Here is a 25,002-nt window from a genome sequence, read left to right as displayed (position 1 = left end):
ACCACCAATTCGTAAAATTCATGTAACTAACTGATCACTTACTTAATCAAATCGTTATTTAAAATGATGAGTGGTATTTTGTTCTTATGGGATCAATTTTTATTCTGGAATAATTTACATTAATTCTTTGCTTAAGTAAAAACACTTAAAATATGGTTTCGACGAAAATGTTATACTTAATTATTATATCAAGAGTTATTTGTTTTATTTAAATCAAATAATATTTCGCTTGGTAGATGATACCTCTTAGGGTATTTTCAGCTTCAGTAGGTATAGCAAGACCCAGGGCGGTATACTAACAAGTCATAAAACTGGCATAAAATAAAATTTGTGAAATTTGTACTTCTATATTTCTTTTAAATAAATGATGATTATATAACAAACTAGCTGTGCCCCGCGGTTTTACCCGTAGTGCTCTGCTCCTGTTAGTCTTAGCATTAAGTATATAGCCTTCCTCGATAAATGGGCTATCTAACACCGAAAGAATTTTTCAAATCGGACCAGATCAGTTCCTGATTAGCGCGTACAAACAAACAAACTCTTTAGCTTAATAATATTAGTAAGTATAGATGTAAATGTAGATATATTAATATGTTCTATTTATTTGTAGTTTTTAGATGTGAGGTTATTAAAGGGTAATAGAAACACTTGTTTTATTTGTCCTTCTTTTAATAATAATTACACGTAATACTTTAAAACATAATTACACGTTACATTTACAATAATTTCTCAAGATATCAAACTCTCGACACAGGCTAACAACAAAATATAGAAAACATATGTGATATACAAGATATAACGCAACGCGTACATAGCAAAATTCATACAACTATAGTTCAATAAATTACGTAAAATATAATTTAGATATAAGAATAAAACTGTACAACGAATAATCCAGTCTATAAAGTCAATTTATTATAATAAGCCGCGAATTTAGGTACGAAAGTCAGGCTTTACTAACACAAATAAAATGACTGCAAGTATGTACGTCTATATAATAAAGCTGTCAACTCTACATAGTGTAATATATTGAATTTCACAAAACACAAAACCGACTACTATCGGGAGGCATTCACACAAAATTCCCTTTACATTACTAATTTTAAATAGAATTATTTTACATGTTAAGACTGAGAATTTGATACCCATTTAAACGATAAACTAGAAGCTATTTAATTCAATAAAAAGATTTCCCCAAAATATGTTTTCTTTAAAATTGTACCTAAATAATTTACCCAACACTAGTTTATAATCTGGGACACAGAATCAGAATAGAATATACAAAATATTAAAAGATTATTAAGTAGGGTGCCATCGTGTTATTTACTACTCGTGAAAAAGAAACATTAAAACTATCCTCGAAAATAATTAAAGCTACAAACGTTTATGTAATGAGCAAAATAAATAAAAAATAAGAACAATTGTGATGGAGTTAAAAAATAATAGTGTAGAAAATTTGAAATATTATCCAAATCTTATAAAGATTAATTATCCGGATTCAATTTCTTTCAACCCTAAGCTATTCATAAAGGCTATCATTCACTATAACAAACTAGCAACTAACCAATTCAATCTGATGCAATATTCAACAATATACATAAATTATCAAGCAATTATTTCAACCTCAATAAATACTATGTGATTGCTTTGTTCGACAACATATTGCAGGCAGAGAAAGTTTCAAAGTACGGAATTACAACAGATACTACAAGTGAAATGGAAGCGATCAGTCAAATTGTCTGCATAATATTCTTTTCAGAGGTCAACGATAAAAACACCATGTAATTAAAAGTCCGGTCATGATTTGTCCTATTTATTTAAAACGTCTCATGTAATTAACAGTGTTTGTACATTGCGAAAACATTCTGTCTAGTCCGACCAGCGTCACATAATGCTATATTTTCCAATGTATTTCGATCAGAGTCGATCTATTTAACTAGCTACTTATTTAGTTACAAAGAATTGTGCCTCGTGAGAACAATACTCGATAGATTGTAACTCTCAGTTCTATACAAAAAGTGCATACATATTCACATAACAGAATTCACATCTATTATACACTTATTGACTATCTTTGCACTTTTATACTGCCAGTAAAGGCTTATTAAACTCGGAAATATCTCAATTTCATTAAGACCATAACCCATATCCAACTCAACTATCTAATGCGGATCTATTTACAAAGGCGACAAAGGAATATTACAAAAGATGAGGTACTAAAAACAATGTAACAATTCATTATACGGAAACAAACTCTAACATTACGAATGGCATGTTTTCATGATTTATCTATACATTAAATTGATTTAGATTTTATTTACAAGTCTCCCAATCACACGCACACGATAAAATTTCAAAAACAAAACACATTTAGTACTCAGCGTAAGCTTTGAGCCGTGTACATAATGCTTCCAATGGAACACACATAACTTTATATTATGTATTTGAGTTAACGCGAGGTATCCAGACCCATACACATTTAAAGTATTCTTGTTCATGATCAACAATTTTTGAAGATTCCATTTAAAAATTGTAAATTACAAACTCAGAGCGGAGTACTATGGGTACCTAGCCTTTCACATAAAATTATATGGTTGCAAAGAGTATGAAAATAAGAACCAACTTTGAGCATTTTATTAGAAAACTTACTTATTAGACAGTATTCTTACTCATGATTGAATAAATATTAAAATCAATGAATCCAGCACTAGCTTACAAACCATTTTATCTAATCAAGCAAATTATCGAAATTGATTTACACTTAAAAATTTAAACACATCAAATTGATGCAAATCCACATGCATCAATTCGAAAGCGTTTAAAAAAATAAATGCCAAAGTGGATTCCATTTCCATACTTGTCGAGCATTTACACACGGCTAGTCGCAAATGGTAACCGCCAACCACGGAGAGCAGACTGTCACACTCAAGAAGCTTATATCTAATACACTGGAGATTGCACTATGACCATTAACTTGTAACAAGAAAATATGACGTTGAATGACGCCTGTATGTTTTTGAAGTGAAACTTCTTTATCGGGGTTGGAAAAAAATTTAGTGTAACATTTTTTCGTTACGTGCCATCTTGTTTTTATCCCTACCACGCGCGATTGACGTATTTCTGTAAAGTTGCATATAGTAAATAATTATTTTTTGAAAAATAAGGTCATAAAGAAGTTTCACTTCTTACGTGTGTACACTAGTACACGCACACATTTTTTTTTATCCCTTTCACACCAACTTGCCAAGTTAGGTGTGAAAGGGATAAAAAAACATACAGGCGTCATTCAACGTCATATTTTTCTTGTTACAATTTAATGGTCATAGTGCAATCTCCAGTGTATTAGATATAAGCTTCTTGGTCACACTATCAACAGTTCCATTTCCACGCTTGTCGAGCACACGTCACACTTCAATGGTAGTCGACCTCCATGGACGACATCCTGTCGGAGCCGGAGGAATAGTTGGTTCCATAGTTGAGGTTGCTCAGCGACATATCCTGGGGTACATCGGAGGGTGAGGTCTGGTAGTAGCCCGAGTAGTATGGGGCGGGGGCGGGGGTTGGTGCGGGTGCTTCGCCCTCCTTGTCGCTGTTCTCCATGAACTGAATTATCCGCTGCGTGGATTTCACGTGCGCCACTATTGCCGCTTCCGCCTGGAATGTTAAGTTACGCGTTGTATTGGATAGCTATATCAAGTGGTTTATGTTATAAAATTATAAATATACAGGAGTATGTTGATATTATATATTGTTTTTATTAATTATATTGTAATGCTTAATTTATTCATTGAATTTGCGCCAAGTCGCGTTCTAGCATACATTCCTTACCAATCAGGGTTGCCTGGAAGAGATTGCTTTTAAGCAATAAGGCCGCCTTTTAGTACTTATGTGCCGTGTGTTTTCATTGTATCTTAATTGTAATTATAGTATAGCTTATTTATGTTTGGTATATTATGTACAATAAAGAATAAATAAATATTATCGATTTTTTCACTTCACTTTCAATTAATCAAGCCATAACTTGAGAACGACTATCTTGACTTCATTATTTGTAGATACGTCGGAACTGCTAGTCTATTCACGCAGACGAGATAGCAAATGTTATGTTTACTCTTAGATCATTAAGTAATGGATGGAGCACGCTGGCAAATGTTCTAACTAAACTTTCTGCCGATTTTGGTGCGGGGAGGGTAACTCACACTTTGAAAAACAATCACACATTCACAAAAATAATTTGTGTCTTTACAAACTCAAACTAATACAAAATTGGCAGACTAGCATGTTTTTGCACACATACATCGATTACACAGAAAAATCTCTGTACATATACGTAATAATACAATCGCTATAAAGGGATGTAACCATATCGATATTACAAAAATAATAATTTTGTTGAAATTAGAAATAACATTAATATTAAGTATATTCATAAAAAATACTACATAGGTCATTTGTAACGTTTTCAATTTTCATCATTATTATATGCATACGAAAAAACAATAAAACGCCATTTTATTTGTATTTGAATATGTATTTATCCAACACATCACATATTATATTCAATAAAATAAATATCGGTACAGAAATTTTTATTGAAGTGAATACTTCTTTAGCGGCGTTGGGTATAAAATCTTAAACTCGCGTCAGGTGACCTGATCGAAAAAGCGTAAGACGGACTTTTTTTTTAGCCCTTATATTCCATGCGTAAGACGGATACCATTCCAAAATATCAAACATGCTGAACGTTAATAATCATGTTTTCACTTCTGCCGGCACTCCCGGAGTGCAACCAGTCTTTTTTTATTTCTGTACCGAGGTGTCGCTACAGATATAATAAAAATTGTAATTCGATTTTTTGTAAATCTGAAATATACGCAATATTAATACATACATATAAACAAATTACATAATAGAAAGGTTACAAGATTAACATTACAAAAAAACGGCTAAGTGCGAGTCGGACTCGCGCACGAAGGGTTCCGTACGATTAAAATGTTCTGCCAGTTAAAAGTAGCCGAGCGTAAATTTTAATAAATATATACAAGATTTACAAAATAAACATTATACTCCTTTTTATGCAGTTGTGTTAAATTGTAATATAATAAAGATTAATTCTCATCTCATTTCAAATTATACTTAGAAAAATATTTTTTTATCGACGTTCAAGTTAAAAGCAGTCCGTCACTTAGAAAGTCGTAAAAATTTACGACCTTTTAAGCGACGAGTTTTTAAATTCAACTCTATTACTAAGTTCATAAAGATTAAATTTGAATTTCTCTTCAAGATAGTCTCGCTACATCAGTTTATAGTCTCGTGGGGAGTGCGGTTCAATATCGCGTTTTAAATTCAACTTTATCTCTTAGTTCATAAAGATTAAATTTGTATATTTTCTTTCCATGATAGTCTCGTGAAGCCGCATCAATGATCGAGTAAACACATGACTCGATTATTTGTCTTGATCATATCGCTAAACGATACATCAACGATTATTAGAAATTGCATTTAATTAGAAATGTACGTTAAAAAAATAAAAAAATATACACAAATGAAAGGTTATTCCATCTTTTTTAATATTCGACATGTTTGAATTGCTTCTGCAAGACATGACAGTGCAAAACGGCATTTTTAGCGGAGCACTCGCAGACGTCCTTTCGATGTTTTACGAATACGCAGAGTGTTCGTAATCGATTACGCAAGTAGTTTTTATGAAAGCATAAGATTTTTCGATTCGAATAATCTTATACCTCGGCAAAAGGGGAAACGCCTGCGTGTGTTATCCATTACTTAATGATCTAAGTGTTTACTACATAATATTTACTCTTAATAATATTTAATTATCAGGTATATAGCCTTGTGTGATTTAATGTCAATGGAATATAAAGAAATATAATTTATGAACTAACTTTTCGTATCTAATACTTTTTACATACATAAAATACGTACGTACGTAACGCCCGTAACTTTTGTTGCGGAAGCCTACGTTACACTTGCTTTCCATCTGCTTGATAAGCTCCCAATAAAATAAAAACAAAACATTATCGTTGGCGGTGAGGGAGAGAAACGACGTCCACAGCGCACTTGCCTGATGTGTGAGAGTGATGAGTTACAGGAAGGACATCTATAGCGCACTTGCCTTGATCAGGCAATATATCTGCTTGTTAACCTTACAATAGCATAAAATGTGAATACTCACGCTGGCGGTGAGCTCGAGGAAGGCGAAGTACTTGCGCAGCGTGGGCAGCAGCGGCGCGAAGGCGGGCAGGCGCGCGCGCACGGGGGACGCGCCCGCGCCCAGCGCCGCCTGCCCCACCAGCAGCGCCAGGTACGCGCCCACCATCGTGTGCTCCATGTGCGTGCCCGCGCGCGCCAGCACTGCACAGTGCACACAAACATATTACTCGTCTACATACTATACATCGGATGGATTAAAAAAACTGTACATCGGATGGATTAAAAAAACGTGTGCGTCTCCGGACAAAATGATAACTTAAACTGATTAAAGAGTTTAGTAGTTCTAAATTTAAAACTTACATAAAAAATGTACTAGTTCAGAGAGCCTATTACAGTAGGAATATATGGATGGATTGTAACATGCATTATCATTGTGTCATCTTAGTGTCTGAGTATTGATCACATCTAATATTAAAATGTGTGTTTTAATTAATATAAACCTGTGCTAAAGAAAGTAATGTGTACTTAAATTGCTCATTGTTAATATTCAAGTTGAAGGAAATAAACCGAAAGTTCATATGTATGCAGTTTTATCATTTCACAATTTCAATTGGTGTTAACAAAGAAAACGTAGATGAAAGCCATCAGCGATACACAAACAGGGAGTGTTGTTCATGGTTACGTAACGAAGCGGTATACCCTCCCATAAGTTTTCACTTCAAAAACACATTAAAAACAGCGGCAGGTACGCGTCCACCGCAGACATTAGACATTGGAAATATATTACGAGAAAAACGAAATGTTGATTGTTGATAAAAAAATCCAACGATTATAAGAATTTTATCGTGTTCAATTTGGAAATGTTATGAATTTAAAATAATGAAGATAAAATTTTAATCTTAATAAATATTTGAATGATACATGAGAAGCTTATATGCAATCAAAGCTTTTTTGCATTATATGTATTAAGTTTATCCGGCTTTATTTCATGGATTTAATTTAAGATTCACAACTATTAACGATAAAATTATAAATCAATAATCGAATATACTATTAGGTGGATCAAATATAACATTTATTACTGATATAAATGAATGCAAACAAAACTCACGTTTAGCAACAGTTTCATCAATGTCATCTGGCTGTTTCTTGTTATCACTGTCCTCGCCATCCTTTTTGCCATCAAGTATGGCGTCCGTATTTTCTTCCGCTCGCCTATAATATTTTAAGTAAGAATTATGACTTATTCCATGGATACATAATATGTAATGAAATATTTAACGAGTGGATTTGTTGCGCGGCAACGCGTGTCACTCGTTCTATAAGTGAATTCCTTGGAAAACTTCGTACTCTTTGTATGCAGAAATTGAAGTTGATAGTTTATATGATTTATATCAACTTACTTGGCAAGTTCGACCCGTTTATGGAACAAGTCGATAATCAAATCGAGTGCAGACACGCTCCGCGATATGATATCGTTCTCGTTGTCCACACGGATCCGCACGCTGAGCAACCGTTGGGTGTTCACGTCGTTGTTTTGTACTAGATTTATTAGTAACATTAACACCTGGAAGGAGGAAAATAGATATTGAAAAAATGCAAAAAAAAAGCACTTTACTGTGTGAAATATTTGAACAATACTTTGCTCCAAAAATCTAGAATCATAATTTACCATATGTTAAAAAATGAAATGAAATGAAATATGTTTATTATGGATACATAAAAGATACAAATAAAACAAGAAACTTAAATCTAACTTAAATATATGTATGCCACAAAAGGCCTGCCACTCAGTGCAATACACTGATTTTCAGTGGTTGCCTTATGGTACGGGAGCCAGGAACAGATTTTACGACCAAGTTCCTCTCAAGCGGTAATTAGTAAAATGCATCAAAGTATAGTATTATGAAGCCTCGTGAACGTCAGCTGGAGCTCGGTTGGGGGGAAGAGCGGTTGTAGCCTCCCACGCACGTAGGAAAAAAAAAATACATTCATTCATTTCCTCTCAGCTAAAAATTTGTCACATTGTAGCTAACCCCATATCTCAACGAAAAAAAAATAATCATCTCGGCATAAGGTACATATTCGGTTTGCGAAAATATGACCACGTATCCCACTTCCGTACGAAACTCAAGTGGTTGCCAATACGTTCTCGACGGAATGCACGCATACTTCATCTTCTTTACGGCATATTGTTTGACGCTAGAACACCGAACTATCTTAAGGAAAGATTTATATTTCGTCACTACAACAGCTTGGTATTGAGATCTCCTTACTCCCTTTCACTTCTAATTCCATCTCATCACTCTAACTTCTACCATCACTCTTTTACTATGTACGCTATTAATCTTTGGAATTCGTTGCCAAATTCAATCAAACATGCGCAAACCATATCTACGTTCGATAGTTTGGTAAAAAAATATTATCTTTCGTTATAAATTTATAGTTTATATACATATATTTATTAGTAATTTTTAATATTTTAAATTTATGTATACTATTAAACATTGTATGTATTATTATTACATAATATGTAGGTATATATATTGGTGTACTATATATATATATATATATATATATATATATATATATATATACATATATTTATATAAACATGTATTTTATTTTATTTATTTATTTATTTATTTTTAAATATTAAGTGCTCTTTTGCTCACACCTCCATAAATGTATTCTTCCAGCATTTTCCAGTATCACAGGTTGTCTGGTAGAAATCACTTGTAAGTGATAAGACCGCCTTTTGTACATTGTTCCTATGCGCTGTTTTCTTCTCTGTTATTTTATTTGGTGTGCAATAAAGAATTTATTATTATTATTATTAATCAGCTGGTTACCGCAACCGCAACCGCAACAGCAACCGAGCGCCAGCTGACGTTCACGAGGCTTTATAATACTATACTCTGATGCGTCTGACGAATTATCTCTTGAGAGGAAATAATTAACCAAATTTGCACCTGGCTCCCGTACCATTAGGATGCCTTGCTGACAGTGGATGTATTTTTTGTTAGGTACTATCATTTTATTTTTCTAGACTTTTGTATAAAAATCTAAACATGACATGTCACTGAGTATTTTATCTTCAATGTTTTTTATTAATTTACACTAAGGGCGTTTGTCCACTACAAGGAATTTTACGGTCCGGCATTCCGATTTTTTACGGTCCGGTATGGCACGCCATTAATCTATATACTAGCTTGTGCACTATACGTAATTTTACTGTCCGACATTTTACTTTTCCCTATTCCGGATGGATTTTTGTGTCTACGAGTCGCTGTAGGTATAATTGTTTTCGAATGCCCACTTGCTTGAATTTTACTGTTTTTACTGCATATGCCAATTGAAAGCAAGCTCTTGTTTTACTTTCTTTTAGTTGGCAATGAGATTTGAGAAGTCGGTATTGTTATTTTATATACATTGACCAAGCATTGACCTATAATTATTATCTAAGTAAGTGTTGGTAAGTTAAAGTCAAGTGGGAATAGCTTTAGCTCCTCGTCACCGATTAAAATAAATAAGTGAAACACGCATTTTAAATCTCTTACGGAACTTTACTTTTTATTATAACGAAGTAATATAATATTTCACCTTCTATATTTTTTACTCGTTTCTTGTAAAATGCAAAATAATCATTTATGATAGCATTATACCGACAAACTTCCTTCAACTGTACAGCACTGATCCGAGTAAAGACGGACAGGAGCACAAGCAATTCATCGGTTTTTTCATGCCGCACCGGACCGTAAAAAATCGGAATGCCGGACAGTAAAATTCCTTGTAGTGCACAAGCGCCCTTAATCTAAATACTAGCTTGTGCACTATACGTAATTTTACTGTCCGACATTTTACTTTTCTCTATTCCGGATGGTTTTTTGAGTTTACGAGTCGCTGTAGGTATAATTGTTTTCGAGTGCCCACTTGCTTGGATTTTACTCTTTTTATTGCATATGCCAATTGAAAGCAAGCTCTTGTTTTACTTTCTTTTAGCTGGCAATGAGATTTGAGAAGTCGGTATTGTTATTTTATATACATTGACCAAGCATTGACCTATAATTATTATCTAAGTAAGTGTTGGTAAGTTAAAGTTCAAGTGGGAATAGATTTAGCTCCTCGTCACCGATTAAAATAAATAAGTGAAACACGCATTTTAAATCTCTTACGGAACTTTACTTTTTATTATAACGAAGTAATACTTAATCAGCCGTACAAATAAACGAGTTATAACATTTTATGCAAAGAATAAACTAAGAATAAGGAAAAATCATACAAATAAACACGAAATAAATGTAACCTAGTATAACTTCGTAATAAATATTCATACTAATGCTATTCCGTCCTTATTACGGCTACCACCCTAGTATAAGTCTGACATAACCGAGTTATAACATATCTTTTAGTACATTGTGCTGTGTTTTACAAGTTTAAGAAGCAATTTTCAATCTAAATTTGAGATAATAGCAATGAGAGTAATACGAGAAGTAGAAAAAGTTGAGCAAATTAATAATTTCATTACGTACCTATTGAAATGGAAAATTTTGTATGAAATGTCAAAATATACGAAATTATGAAAAACCCTTTTGATATTTATAATGATTTATTTATTTACAACATGCGCCAAACTATACATACATAAAACTTATTTCTAAACATATCACAATAATATACACTTTCGTTGAAAATATAAATCTTCTAAGACTGGAGTTGTATGTTTTGAGTACCAGTTATTTGGCAACTCTCTATCTCAAGGTGGGTTTATCTTCTGTTCTCCAGATATTGGATAGCGTTATCTATCATTTGCTTGCATATTTAATATTGATATATTTAAATTATTTCCAATAAATATTTAAAAAATAAATAAACAGAACATCGTATGATGAAACTTCACAACAAATTCGACGAAGTCAAACGAGCGTCAGCAAAATGACAGCACCAAGGCTTAACCGTAGACAATTTCAATGTTTTTCATAATTTTGTGAATGAATTGCGACGTTGCCGCTTCGCGCCTATTGCATAGCGTGAGCATAGATACATCGACGTTATTCCAAATTTATTTGTAAGAAATTATGACATCCTTATTCTTTATTTATTCTTATCATATCTATGCATTGCATAAGGTTTGAATAAGCAAGTTTTTATTTGTACGGCTGTAAATATTTAAAGTACGAAGTAAGACTTAATATATTTCACCTTCTATATTTTTACTCGTTTCTTGTAAAATGCGAAAACAATCATTTATGATAGCATTATACCGCCATACTTCCTTGAACGCACTGATCCGAGTAAAGACGGACAGGTGCACAAGCAATTCATCGGTTTTTTCATGCCACACCGGACCGTAAAAAATCGGAATGCCGGACAGTAAAATTCCTTGTAGTGCACAAGCGCCCTAACTTTATATTCATGAACTTAAAAGTTTTCATTTGAAATACAATGATTTGGAAATTGTTATATATACATAAATTCATGTTATCATCAATTATTAATTTTTACTTACACAGACAGAGAAGTCAAAGTTATTTGAGTCTGGAATGAAGTTGTCCTGATTGTTCAACATTATCAAGCACATCTCCATGACTGATGGTTGTTCACCAACCACCTGAGCTCCAATCGACGATGCTGTAATCATAGTGATATATTTTTATAACCTAGATTCTATAGACAATTGTTAAAATGATTAACGATAATTGCATGTGCGTAAACGATAGTGTGTGTTTGTAAACTATTAGATTTTTCACAAAGAAACTAGATTTAATCTGTATCGAATTGATCATTAACTGTGTCACGCACAACATAATTTGCAAAGAAGTCTCAAGTCTAGAAAAACTAGGTAAATCTAACTTATTATCAGCATGATACCCAAATTTAACTGCGTACCATATAATGATGTTGCAAAATGATCATTTCTCACATAAAATTACGATATATATGTATGGTATTAATACTATGTGCGAAATTACAACAACAAGTTCGATTTTAACATACTTATACTTACATCATAATGCAAACATAATATAAGCTTTTTAATCTAGACAAGGGAACTGTTTACTTTTCTTTAAATCACTATGTATAAATAGTTAAATACACATTTAATGAGGAGAGATTATTTTTTTACGTACTACAGGTAAACTTTAGACCACGATCTTGCCTGGTGCTAAGCAACGAGTGAACTAACATGGAGCGCGATCCCCTAGAATTGTTTTACATTGATTACCTAAAATATGCAATAGTATTTTTTTTTAATACTAACCCTAGCAATAGGGCAGGCGACTCACATGGTGGTAGATGATAGACGCCGCCCATGACGATCACAACGTTGGGAACACTGCGATCATATTGCCGGCTTTAAGCATTGAGATAATATTACTACGTATGGAGGAGACACCACGAACAAAATCTGTGCGCCATTTTTTTGCTCTAACTAAGTTTTAAAAATTATTATCTAGTTAGGTATTTACTGATGAAAGTTATTCCTTTGCACTTTTCCGTATTATTTGTATTATTTGTGCAATATCGTAACACACACGAAGGCATATTTGATGCGTTTCACTTTAAAACAAATAAAAAATGAGCGTGCAGTTACGCCATATGGCGAATGTTGAGTGGAACATAAGTGATGTAGGCGGTGTCGTCTCCATATGTATATCTCAATGGATTTAAGGTGGATGTTGGTGTTTCAGAAGGGTAGGCCTTTTGCTTGAAGGTTCCCATGTGGTAGTATTGTAGTGGTGTACTCACCGTGGGGGGCGAAGGAGTGCGACAGGTTGACGAGCACCTTGACGGCGGGCAGCGCCGCGTCGAGCAGCGCGCGGCGCAGCGGGCGGTGCGCGCGCGCCTCGCCCACGCAGCGCCGCAGCAGCGCCGCCAGCGTGCCCGCCGCGCCCAGCCCGCCGCACACTGTAGTGGTGTACTCACCGTTGGGGGCGAAGGAGTGCGACAGGTTGACGAGCACCTTGACGGCGGGCAGCGCCGCGTCGAGCAGCGCGCGGCGCAGCGGGCGGTGCGCGCGCGCCTCGCCCACGCAGCGCCGCAGCAGCGCCGCCAGCGTGCCCGCCGCGCCCAGCCCGCCGCACACTGTAGTGGTGTACTCACCGTTGGGGGCGAAGGAGTGCGACAGGTTGACGAGCACCTTGACGGCGGGCAGCGCCGCGTCGAGCAGCGCGCGGCGCAGCGGGCGGTGCGCGCGCGCCTCGCCCACGCAGCGCCGCAGCAGCGCCGCCAGCGTGCCCGCCGCGCCCAGCCCGCCGCACACTGTAGTGGTGTACTCACCGTTGGGGGCGAAGGAGTGCGACAGGTTGACGAGCACCTTGACGGCGGGCAGCGCCGCGTCGAGCAGCGCGCGGCGCAGCGGGCGGTGCGCGCGCGCCTCGCCCACGCAGCGCCGCAGCAGCGCCGCCAGCGTGCCCGCCGCGCCCAGCCCGCCGCACACTGTAGTGGTGTACTCACCGTTGGGGGCGAAGGAGTGCGACAGGTTGACGAGCACCTTGACGGCGGGCAGCGCCGCGTCGAGCAGCGCGCGGCGCAGCGGGCGGTGCGCGCGCGCCTCGCCCACGCAGCGCCGCAGCAGCGCCGCCAGCGTGCCCGCCGCGCCCAGCCCGCCGCACACTGTAGTGGTGTACTCACCGTTGGGGGCGAAGGAGTGCGACAGGTTGACGAGCACCTTGACGGCGGGCAGCGCCGCGTCGAGCAGCGCGCGGCGCAGCGGGCGGTGCGCGCGCGCCTCGCCCACGCAGCGCCGCAGCAGCGCCGCCAGCGTGCCCGCCGCGCCCAGCCCGCCGCACACTGTAGTGGTGTACTCACCGTTGGGGGCGAAGGAGTGCGACAGGTTGACGAGCACCTTGACGGCGGGCAGCGCCGCGTCGAGCAGCGCGCGGCGCAGCGGGCGGTGCGCGCGCGCCTCGCCCACGCAGCGCCGCAGCAGCGCCGCCAGCGTGCCCGCCGCGCCCAGCCCGCCGCACACTGTAGTGGTGTACTCACCGTTGGGGGCGAAGGAGTGCGACAGGTTGACGAGCACCTTGACGGCGGGCAGCGCCGCGTCGAGCAGCGCGCGGCGCAGCGGGCGGTGCGCGCGCGCCTCGCCCACGCAGCGCCGCAGCAGCGCCGCCAGCGTGCCCGCCGCGCCCAGCCCGCCGCACACTGTAGTGGTGTACTCACCGTTGGGGGCGAAGGAGTGCGACAGGTTGACGAGCACCTTGACGGCGGGCAGCGCCGCGTCGAGCAGCGCGCGGCGCAGCGGGCGGTGCGCGCGCGCCTCGCCCACGCAGCGCCGCAGCAGCGCCGCCAGCGTGCCCGCCGCGCCCAGCCCGCCGCACACCAGGTGCTGCTGGTTCGCCTCGTTCATCTGCGTCACCTGTACATACACACATTGCTTAAACTTCTACTGTCTGTCATATGCAATTCGCACACATGCAAAACTTTATTATACAGTGTGGAAATTTTCTATGGGCCCTAGAGGGAAAGTATTTGAAATACTTTCCCTCTAGGGCCCTAAGCTCTAAGAAACGTTCCTTTATTTTGAAAAAGAAATAGAACTGCATTCAAAGATTTTCGAAAATTCACTTGCTTTGACTGGGAATAAAACCAACTAAAAATTAAAAAACATAAACTTTGTTATTTCATTCTTACAACTGGTTGTTAACTTGACAGATGGCCGATAACTTTAGATTTCGGTTTATTGAATGCAGATCTATTTCTTTTTCAAAATAAAGGAATGTTTCCTTTCAGCAAAATTTGCTATCTCCAGTATTTCAAGCACTTTTCCTCCAGGGCCCATCGAAAATTTCTACACCGTATAGTGCGTGGGATGTTATGGAAATAACACTGTTGAATTATTAACCCGTTACGCGTCCGGCGCACAGCCGGCACCGATCCCGATAGTGTCAAGGGAGTTCACGAAATCTAGCTTTTTTATGACTACCGAGTTTGAAAATTTTATTTACCCTATTGTTCTATAATTATATGCCATGTATGATATATTTTTGGAAAGAGGAAGAAACTAGTTATAGCATAAAAATGTAATCATGACGATATATTTTTTCTATAAAATTATAAAAAATTGATTTTCTTTTGTTTTAATTTTAATTGCTTACATACTGACACTTACATGATAATGCTGAGTCATCAAATGATCATATTCACGTTTTCATATCACTACACGATTGCCAAATACATTCACTTATATTTTCACACATTTAACACAACGTATTTCACTATGAATAATAACAAATCTCCATTATTCACAAACAAAAAAAAAGCGCCATTTTGCGTCTTCCGCACTGAAAAGTTGAGACACTTTTTCACTGAGTATTCTTCAAATATCCCTAAAACCAATATCATAAACGTATTCTACGTAAAATTTCCAGTAATATACGTCTCAATTATCACTCATCTAATTATTCCTCTCGGCATAATTCACAATCCAAATATTCGTTGAACAAGACAAATGTCACAAACTATGGCCGATGACGCAACTCAATCAATGATTCACTTTTTTTTTTTATTTTGTGGTTTTAGTATCTATTGCCTGTCTCGGAGTCGTGTCGATTCGAATTATAAATGTTTAAGGCATAGAGAAATATTTTTTATACTGGAAACATTCACTTGTAAGAACTACAGGTGACCTTCAAAGTCATTGGCCGCGTTAGGAACAGCTTTTGTACGCAGGACGCTACAGTACCATTTTGAGTTACGAGCAACCGCTGTACGTAGGACGCGTCACAGGTTAATCAACCAGCGGTCCGCCCCGGCTTCGCCCGTGGTACATATTTCGCAATAAAAGGTAGCCTATGTTCTTTCTCAGGGTCTAAAGAATATCTGTGCCAAATTTCATCAAAATCGGTCCAGTAGTTTATGCGTGAAAACCATACATACATACATACTTACATACAAACCTTTCCTCTTTATAATATTAGTATAGAAATAGTCAATACCGCGCCCAGGAACTTGCTTTCACTTCGTATTATAGACTGTGGAATATTATGGAGAGCAGAGTTGTTTGTAGGAGTGCTATAAAATTCTGTTATACTATAACTAGTTAAACAAATACGTGAATGGTTTTAACTTTTGATGGTGAATAAATATACGAATATATTATTGAAGATTTTCTTGTTCCTGTTGAATTGGTTTTCCTAATTGCTATCAATATAATTGATAGCAATTAATCCTCCACCTGTATATTGTCAATGTTAAAGTTTTTCGTATAAGATTAAAAACAACTCACGTTCTCCAAAACCCGCATGCACCGATCAGCCTTCCTCAATATATCGAGGTGCGTGTTGGTCCACGTGGCGGCCGGCGCCTGCAGCTTCTCGGCGCAGTCCTGTATAGTGCGCACAATGTGATCCACGCCACCTAAGTTGCGGAGTTCTTCCTTGAACCACTCGCCGGCGCGTTTCGACGTCAGAGACAATAGTGTCTCCATGGCTAAATGCCCCACCTGTACCAAAAGAATAGTATGTAGAAAAGTCTATAATAGATATAAGTTTAATTTGATTAATCAGTTAATCCATCAGGCCCCGGAATCACAGACACAATAGAAAATCTATTGTGTCGCGGTCGGATCTGGCCTCTCGGTTGTTGAGAGATTAAATAAACACTGTATTCATGGACCAAAGCTCAATTGTTAAGATACATATAAAATTTTATGAGTAATAAAAATAAATTAAAAATTGAATCACTTACAGTAATATTATCCAAATCTAAATGCTTAGCTTTTCCTTGATTTTTGATCTCAGCACACAGTTCCCGAACTCTCTCTTGTGTCTTAGCAAGTTGTGCTGATGTCAAACCGCAGTCATCCAGAGCATTCCTAACACATTAAACATTTAACATATCATACAAGTACTTATTTGGTAATCCTTCAATTCCTATAAAATAATTTCATAGAGAATCACATGATTTAAACAATATAATTATCTTAGTGTACTTACTTGTGAGACGCATCAGACTCCAGTAAATTCAACATAAGTTCCAGTGATTCACGATCCAAGTCCATATTGAGACGATCTTGGGATAGTACAAACATAACTGTTGCTGTACACAGCCCCAAGCTCTGAAACACATTCAATTAATGATAAACAAGTTTGTTTTTAATCAATACCTATACTTAAAAAATAATTAATAAGAGAATACTACAACACTTAATGTGACTATAGCAAAGATAAACTTAATTAAAAAAATATATCTATTGACACACACACTATGCAATTACAAAATAATACAAGTATCAAAATTTTAACAAAGTATGCATAATATGAAAACTGTATAAAACTGAAATAATACAATTTCAATTTTAAATTTTAATCAAAAGAACAAAATCTATACCTGATCATTAGTAGCATCATGTAGAGCACTGAAGAACTTCTGCACGGTGCCGTGCGCTCGCAGGTGCATGCGGAACGCGGGCGCCGTACATTTACTGGCCAGCGTGATGGCGGACAGGCAACGTGTCGACATTGGATTGTTGTCCTGTTTGTAGTGAAACAAAATTATACATTAAATAAATAAATAAATAAAATCTTTATTTGAATTCATACATTAATATGTTACAATAGATTGGGGTTCACCTTACTACATTACTCATCATAATAATATGTTTTCTAAATAAGAATGTCTTGTAAGGTGTGATTTCACAAACAATATACTAAAGTTTTTGGACAAGACTCAAACTAAACAAGATTAGTATTTTTGAATTCTTTAGATAGTACAATATAATAAGTAAGGATACATCATACAACATAACTAATAAATACGACATATAAACCAGTGCTGACAAATTGTTTACCTGTAAAGCATCTAGAAGATATTCAACATCATCATTAAATTCTTGGAATTCACCTATCTCTTGGATTTGATGAGCTTTCTTCACATTCCTCACAACAGTGTAATACTGAAACATACAAGTATTAAATATCAGTAAATGTATAAGAATTACTTCACATACACAATTATATTTCTTTAGTTTTCTCTAGTACCTCCTTAGCTTCCTTAGCACATCTGACACTGGTATAAGGTTTAACAGGTTCATTACATATTGGGTCATCTATAATTGGATCAGCTGCCCTGTAGCGAGTAACTCTGGTAAGTTCTTCAGATACTTGATTGGCTGGATTCTGGACTTCAGTTGTTTCTGGTTGCTCAGGTCTTGGAGTCTCATTACCCTTCTGAAGATTTTATACGTAAATTTAAAAGTTATGATCTATCACAAAGAAAAATAAGGAATACAAAGCATGCTCTTTATTATCCTAAACATACTAAAAGAACATGTTTGCAAAAAAATACATTTATGAAAAACATGGCTATCACACTTATTATGAATATACATAAACAAAAAAAAAAAATGTTTATCAACAATAAAAAAAATCTATGCAACATGAAAGTTTAAACATTTCTGATAAATAGTAATTTTATTATTATATTGTGTTATTGATATGAATAAAATAGTAAACATTGATAATGATCATTAACTACTAAAAAAAGTATTACATTATGTGCACTAGTGTTTCTCTCATAGGAAATATATTTTTTTTAAAGTAAAATGCAACCTGATCCTTTTTCTATTGACTGATGATTGATGATTTTTAATTTCCTGATTCTTAAAAGAGACATTTACTAGGAATTATTGCGAGTTTACTTCATTATTAAACTTTAATTGATGTTAGTTATCCAGATTATTTAGATTAATTAAGATCAATGCAATTTTCTTTATATTTAAAGTCCCATTTAACCTTATATTCTGACAAACTGATTGATAGATACATTATTGATTTTAAAGTTGCCTCTTTATTGTCTTCATATTTACATCAATGAATAATGTACAGTTTCCTGGCACTCTTAAAACTCCATAGAGCTGAATAAGTTTTAGAGACAACTGTAAGTGAATGTTTAAGTGAAAATTTTCAAACATTACTAAGCATAATATAATGCTGTCTGTATACAAGATTTTTCCAATCAGAAAAAAGTAAGTCCCCTATCTAGCCATACTTCCCAATGTGACTAAATTCAAGTCACAACATAATAAGTACATAACAATGTGTTCAAGAGGCATGAAATCAATTATTTTATTTTAATATCTTCATTAAAACAATATTATATGTATATGAATATTTGTCTTTGTCTTTTCTAAAAAACTTAAGTATGATATGAACACTAAATATAGAATTGCGCCGTTCAAACAATGTACATGTCAAAAGTTTACTTATATCAGTGCAAATATATTAGGATTTAAACAATGTAATGTCTCATTTTTTATTAGGTATTTTATTAATTACTGAAGTTATAGCCATATTCAATCATAAAGAAAGTAATACAATAACCTTCACCATAACACATACAACTATTGTTTTTAGAGTAAATTTTAATGCAATTTTTATCAATTTTGAATCAGTGTACATTGCATATATAAAAACATGAATACTGATTAATTGCTCAATAGGAATAGTTTATTTCTTAATAATTCATTATGGTTGCATCATTTCTTTTTTATCAGAAACTGATAATAATCAATAAGTTATCTTCCAAGATTTGTAATCCAGAAAACTTTATTGCTCTTTCTATCATAACTTTAGAATATTTATTATATCTGGAAAGTTTTTGCATATAATCTAGAGAAGTATAGAAATATTATGTACAAGATAAATACTTACATCATTTGCCCATTCATGTTTATAAAGATGTCGTCTTTTACGAGCAGGCAGTGGAGAAGGATTATCATTACCCAAAGATTTGCTTTTGAATATAGAACCCTTTTTCTTTGTGATTACTAATTTAACACTTGGTTTCTCTTCATTATGATCTTCAGAGTGAGGTGACTTAAACAGATCTTGAGATTGCTTCTGCACTTCTTCTTCTGATAGTTCATTGGGACAACTATTATATGCAGAGTCTGTAGATTGAATCTGTGTCTGGCTTTGCACTTCTGTAGCTTCCTGTTGTTTGACTTCTGTTGGTTGTAGCTCAGAATTTAATTCTTCATTAGTTTCATTCACTTCATTAACAGTATCAATCATTTCATTTGTATCAGGGCTTGAGTGCTTATTATGGCCATGCTTATTCTTCTTGTTCTTATTTATTTTTAACTTAGGTATACTTTCAGTTTTATCTGAGCCTGCTAAAATATTAATCAATTCATTTTGTTCGATGGGAGATTCAGATTCTTTTTCTAGTTCTAGAGGAACATCTTGCAATTTGCTAGGTATTGGGTCAAGTGGTCCTTCTTGTTTTTTTCTTGTCTTTCTACACTCTCTTTTAACTTCATTTACTGTCTTTGCTCCATGTTTATTAGATATTCCAGCTGCTACATACACCTCATCATCATTTTCACTATAATTGATGTTGGGTCTATTTCGTCGAGATCTACCTGATACCACTTCAGGTGGTTTTGGCTCAGGAAGAGGTTCATTTGTGTCGTCTGGGGTAGAATCAAATTTAGCCAATTGGGATTCTATAATGTCTATCTGCTTAATTTTGTTCGAATTCTTTTCTGGTATTGGTTCATGTGCTGGAGAAGCAAGTGTTTTATAAAGTTCATAAGCATCTGAACCAGGTTGTGGAGAGCTAGGTTTCTTTAGAGGTTCATCATCTGAAGACACCTTGTGATGCTTTTTGTGAGATTTGTGACCATCTTTCTTCTCTTTTTTCTTTTCTTTCTTACCTTCTTGATTGAAACCAGAACATTTTATGGTAATTTTAAGTCCTTCATGTTTAGGTGAACATATAGCATCCACGGACGGACTCTTCTTTTGGTCTAACCCTAAATCGGAATGGTTATCCATAGATGAATGCCGGTCTGATCCAGGGGAGGTGAAACCTTCATTGGAATCTGTACTGACAATTCTAGATGTTCCTTTGGATATACGAAGTACAATTGGTGGTGGTTTACGCTCTTCATTACTTTCCTTACTGGTTGATGGGCTTGCTACCTCGCTTTTAACTGGAGATGGGCTAAGAATAGCCTTTGGTGATGCACTGGCTACTAGTGGACTAGCCTTTGGAGTTGAAACCTTGGGCTGTAATGGCTCATATCTTGTAAATTCAGGTATGGGACTGTTGCTTCCATCCTCTGCATAATTAATCACTTTATCACGATTTCTAACTAAGTAACGCTTGTTCGGTGGTTGTGAATTTTCTGCTGTAGGATCCTCTTTTTTCGCTGCTTTAGTAGCAACTGCATTCTTTTTACCTCGAGATTTTTCAGAATTACGTCTTGGTAGTTCAGGTGATGATGAATCTCTATTGTATCTGCTTCGCTTAGTTGTCTTTTTCTCTTTAGTAGTGTGTTCAGGAGAAAGTGGTGCAGGATGAACTGGAGGAGCATATGTAATTTGAGGTACTGGAGGATACAATTCAGTGTTACGTGACTTGAAAAATTTCTTGGGTTTTGGAGGTGGCTGTTCTGATTCAACAGCAGGTACTGTCAGTGGACTATTTTGGTCTTGAACTGGTTTCTTGTGAACATTACTTTGGTAGGCTGAAATAAGATTTCAATGGGTATCATAGCTCTGTTAGATCACTGCATATTTGAAGAGGAAAACAATGATATTTACCAATAAGAATATTTTAATGGCAAGATTTATAGCATATAACGAATAGGTTAAATACTTTATAAAAGAATTAAAAAACTTCAATCGTAAAAACAAATATAAAATGTTTACCGTAAGGGGCGCTTCTAATGGAAGTAAAGCTTGTGATACCCCACTTGCCCACGGTACCCGCGGACCGGGCAGCTGTGGGACAGTTACTGTTTTCTCTAAATAGGGCACTATCGAGCGGCACGGCCACGCTGCCGCTTCGGCCTCTGCCCCAACGCGACATTCTGATAATTTCATCAAAAACAATTACACCTGCGCCGTCTTGACCAACTACACTTTAAATGTCAAAATAATATGTAACTCATATTGTTTTTCTATAAGCACAAACGATAAGAAATAACACAGTTATTTGTTGTTCAGTGTTCACGCACTTTAATCCACTTTGACTTTCTCCTATAGAAAGGAAAACAGAAACCATAAAGATAACACACCCGCCATTTTTACAAGAGCTACCTAAGTACTTTCCTCAGGGACGCATTCGAATTTACTTTGAATTACTACAAGTCTCTATTGAGCCGCGTCTCTAAATATCACAAATTTAGATTAAATGTACTTATTTTCCTTGCACTTTGAGGTAGTTAAGAAAGATTAGAAATTTCATTAAAAATGACAAACAAGACACAAACTGCGATGTTGTCATCTCATAACACCAGCAGCGCCATATTGGTAAAGCAAAACAAGGTGAATTTTTCAACCAATCAGAATTCGAGTTTCGTACTATGATCCATAAACTATGCCACTATTTTTAATCTTAATTCATCTCTATGGTTTTAATTGCAGCCATAGGGTACTAGAGTCCGCAACACTCGGAGCCGCAACACTCCACTAATGGAGACTCACGGCGAACGTGAGAACTAAATTTGACAGGTTGAAGAGCTTTGTTGAATTTTATTATTACATTAATCCACGTATAGATTGTTGTTTACGATGCCAAAAGTATTGGAAAGTGCGGCTCGAGAGGTGATTTTCAAAGTGAAGTTATTTTGTGAAGCGGAAAAGAAAAATAAAGATGTTCTGATCCCAATAATGAATGTTACGGCTCGTGTGGCCGCCATGACCGGTAAATATTAAGGACTAAGGTTGCCATACAATAGTATTTAGTTTTACCCGTGCGTTGTTAATATTGTTTAGATAATTTATTAATAAGTAGTATTAACGGGGAGAATCAACTTTGCCATTTTACAAATATATTTTTTCAATAAACAATTTAATTTCACCTTGCAGCAAAATAATAATCGAAGTAGTTAAATGGCACGCGTATCTTCTGGAATATTTCAAATTCTACATATTATTCTACTCCAGTTAGCAGCTGTATTAAATAATATTATTAATAAAAAAGATATGTATTTTTTTAGGTTTGTCTAAACAAATTGTGTCTAAGATTATAAAAGAAGACAACATAGTAACCAAAAGATCCAGTAAAATTGAGTCTCACGGGAAGAGTCAACCACATGCAAAAAAAAAAGTTGCAAAAAAAATACGAAAAAAAAAGGTAGTAGACAAAGATATTGCACAAAGCGAAGAAGAAATAATCACATTGCCCGAAGCTGCTTATGAAATAATTATTCCAGCAGAAACGAGTAGGCAAAGCTTAGACGAACAGTGTCAGGAAGACCGTACGTTTGGGACTATAAATTCTACGGAAAGCGGCAGAGCAACACAAACAGTTTCCGACCCTTCAAACATCGATAATGATAAAAAAATTACAGCTACTAGAGCATTAAGTGATCATAATTACTTATAGGTCATGAACGTATAAAAAAAGACGGACGGAGTATCGCCTAAACATTGAGTGAAGCCTAATAATGGCGGCGACACATTCATGTGTGTGTGCCAGGTTGATTGCCAGATGCAATAAAATTACCCCACACTTTAGTATTTTTATTTTTCAATTTGATATACTTTTTATGTGTATTGAGACTCACGGCGTAACAACCTATGCATAAATACAATTACTATTTAGCTTTGACAAATCAACCACTGGACGCGAAACCAAAGGAAAATGTATGAAAACTTGTTCAACCAATATTGGGGGGAGGAGAGGTAAGGTCTCCTTAATTATTATTAAAATAAAATAAATAAAATGTCAGTTTATAACCAAACAAATAGGAAACATGCTTTATACGATTTCAGTATACATATTATGCTTGAAATTTTCAAATTAACTATCTTATAACAGATGTCGTAGACAGTATTAATTGGCTGTGATTTTTTTTAAATATGGCTGTTATATAAGGGTTAGCATAGTATACATGTTTTTGTGAGAAGAAAATGCAAAAACAAATTTGCATTTTGTATCAAATTATTTTATCGTAATTTTAAAATTAATTTACTTTACATCAACTCCCCGACTTTTGGGAGAATGAAATTTTGAAATTATGGCAACAGCTGTCATGATGACAATGGCGGCTGTATTTTTTTCTATAAATTTTGCCGTAATAATTTTGTCATTAAAACATAAAAGAAATAACTTGCTTCCCTGTGGAATGTAATCCCCTGTGTTTTGTTATTTACAATTGTAATGTTGCGACACCATTTAACCACGCAAGACGGCATTCTAAATATTTTTTGTGAAACAGTGACGCTGTTAATCAGTCGGTAGTTCACGACGTAATGGCGGCCGACTAGCTTACTATGGTGGGAATGTGTGCGTGTTCATTGTCTTTACATGATCGCTAGCTTACTACGGTGGCTTCACGTTGTTTGTTCGTAAAACGGCGTCCGTCTTTTTTTATACGTCCATGTTATAGGTAATAAAATTTTGTAAATTGTTTGTTGATAATATTAATACATAAAATAAAATAGTTTTTTTTTATTATATTTCGTTATTAATTTATATTCATAATTATTGAAATAAAAATAGTTTTCGTAAATATGCTTGTCACTCCCGGGAAAAGCGGCGTAATTTCATTGCATCGATAGTTAGAGCTAATAATTACAAGTATGAAATCTTTCAAACCCACTTTATAATTGAAAACAACATAAAACTGCCATTATTTTAGGAACCACAAGGCTTCAAAGACTCATTTCGTAGCAAGTTAGTACCCTACCTGCGCATAGTTCTTGGTGTACCTACCATCTTCTAAGTTTTAAATTAAAGTTTAATGTAAGAATACGTAGCTGGTATATTATAATATTAGGTAATATTTTATTGTAGTATTAGCAGACATAAACAATTTCAATAGTTAAATATCAATAAATAGTGACATTATTTTTGAGAATTTTGATTTGA

The 25,002-nt window shown here is 36.0% G+C and overlaps 2 protein-coding genes across 2 annotated transcripts; one reads left to right on the top strand and one right to left on the bottom strand.

Moving 5' to 3' along the window:
• Positions 1-657: 657 nt before the first annotated feature.
• wapl (cohesin release factor wings apart-like) lies at positions 658-22,433 on the bottom strand. Its single transcript, XM_090101889.1, is given in 14 exon segments — positions 658-3,654; positions 6,194-6,372; positions 7,283-7,386; positions 7,575-7,738; positions 11,681-11,831; positions 14,334-14,533; positions 16,403-16,618; positions 16,864-16,990; positions 17,112-17,233; positions 17,506-17,649; positions 17,966-18,070; positions 18,156-18,344; positions 19,827-21,649; positions 21,834-22,433. Coding segments are annotated over 14 exon segments (3,927 nt in total). The 5' UTR covers positions 21,994-22,433; the 3' UTR covers positions 658-3,411.
• Positions 22,434-22,574: 141 nt separating this feature from the next.
• On the top strand, positions 22,575-24,784 carry LOC149908426 (uncharacterized). Its single transcript, XM_090101888.1, has 2 exons — positions 22,575-22,830; positions 23,126-24,784. The coding sequence occupies exons 1-2, from the start codon at positions 22,698-22,700 to the stop codon at positions 23,512-23,514; spliced, it is 522 nt and encodes a 173-aa protein (XP_089958014.1). The 5' UTR covers positions 22,575-22,697; the 3' UTR covers positions 23,515-24,784.
• Positions 24,785-25,002: the final 218 nt, after the last annotated feature.

The sequence above is a fragment of the Colias eurytheme genome, chromosome 5 (assembly GCF_061535395.1).
Source record: "Colias eurytheme isolate Ceu_HAF_F1 chromosome 5, ilColEury1 Martin Lab GWU primary, whole genome shotgun sequence".
Taxonomy (NCBI): Eukaryota; Metazoa; Arthropoda; class Insecta; order Lepidoptera; family Pieridae; genus Colias; species Colias eurytheme.
Note: the sequence above shows the minus strand (reverse complement) of the source record. Positions and strands in the feature narration are given on the sequence as shown.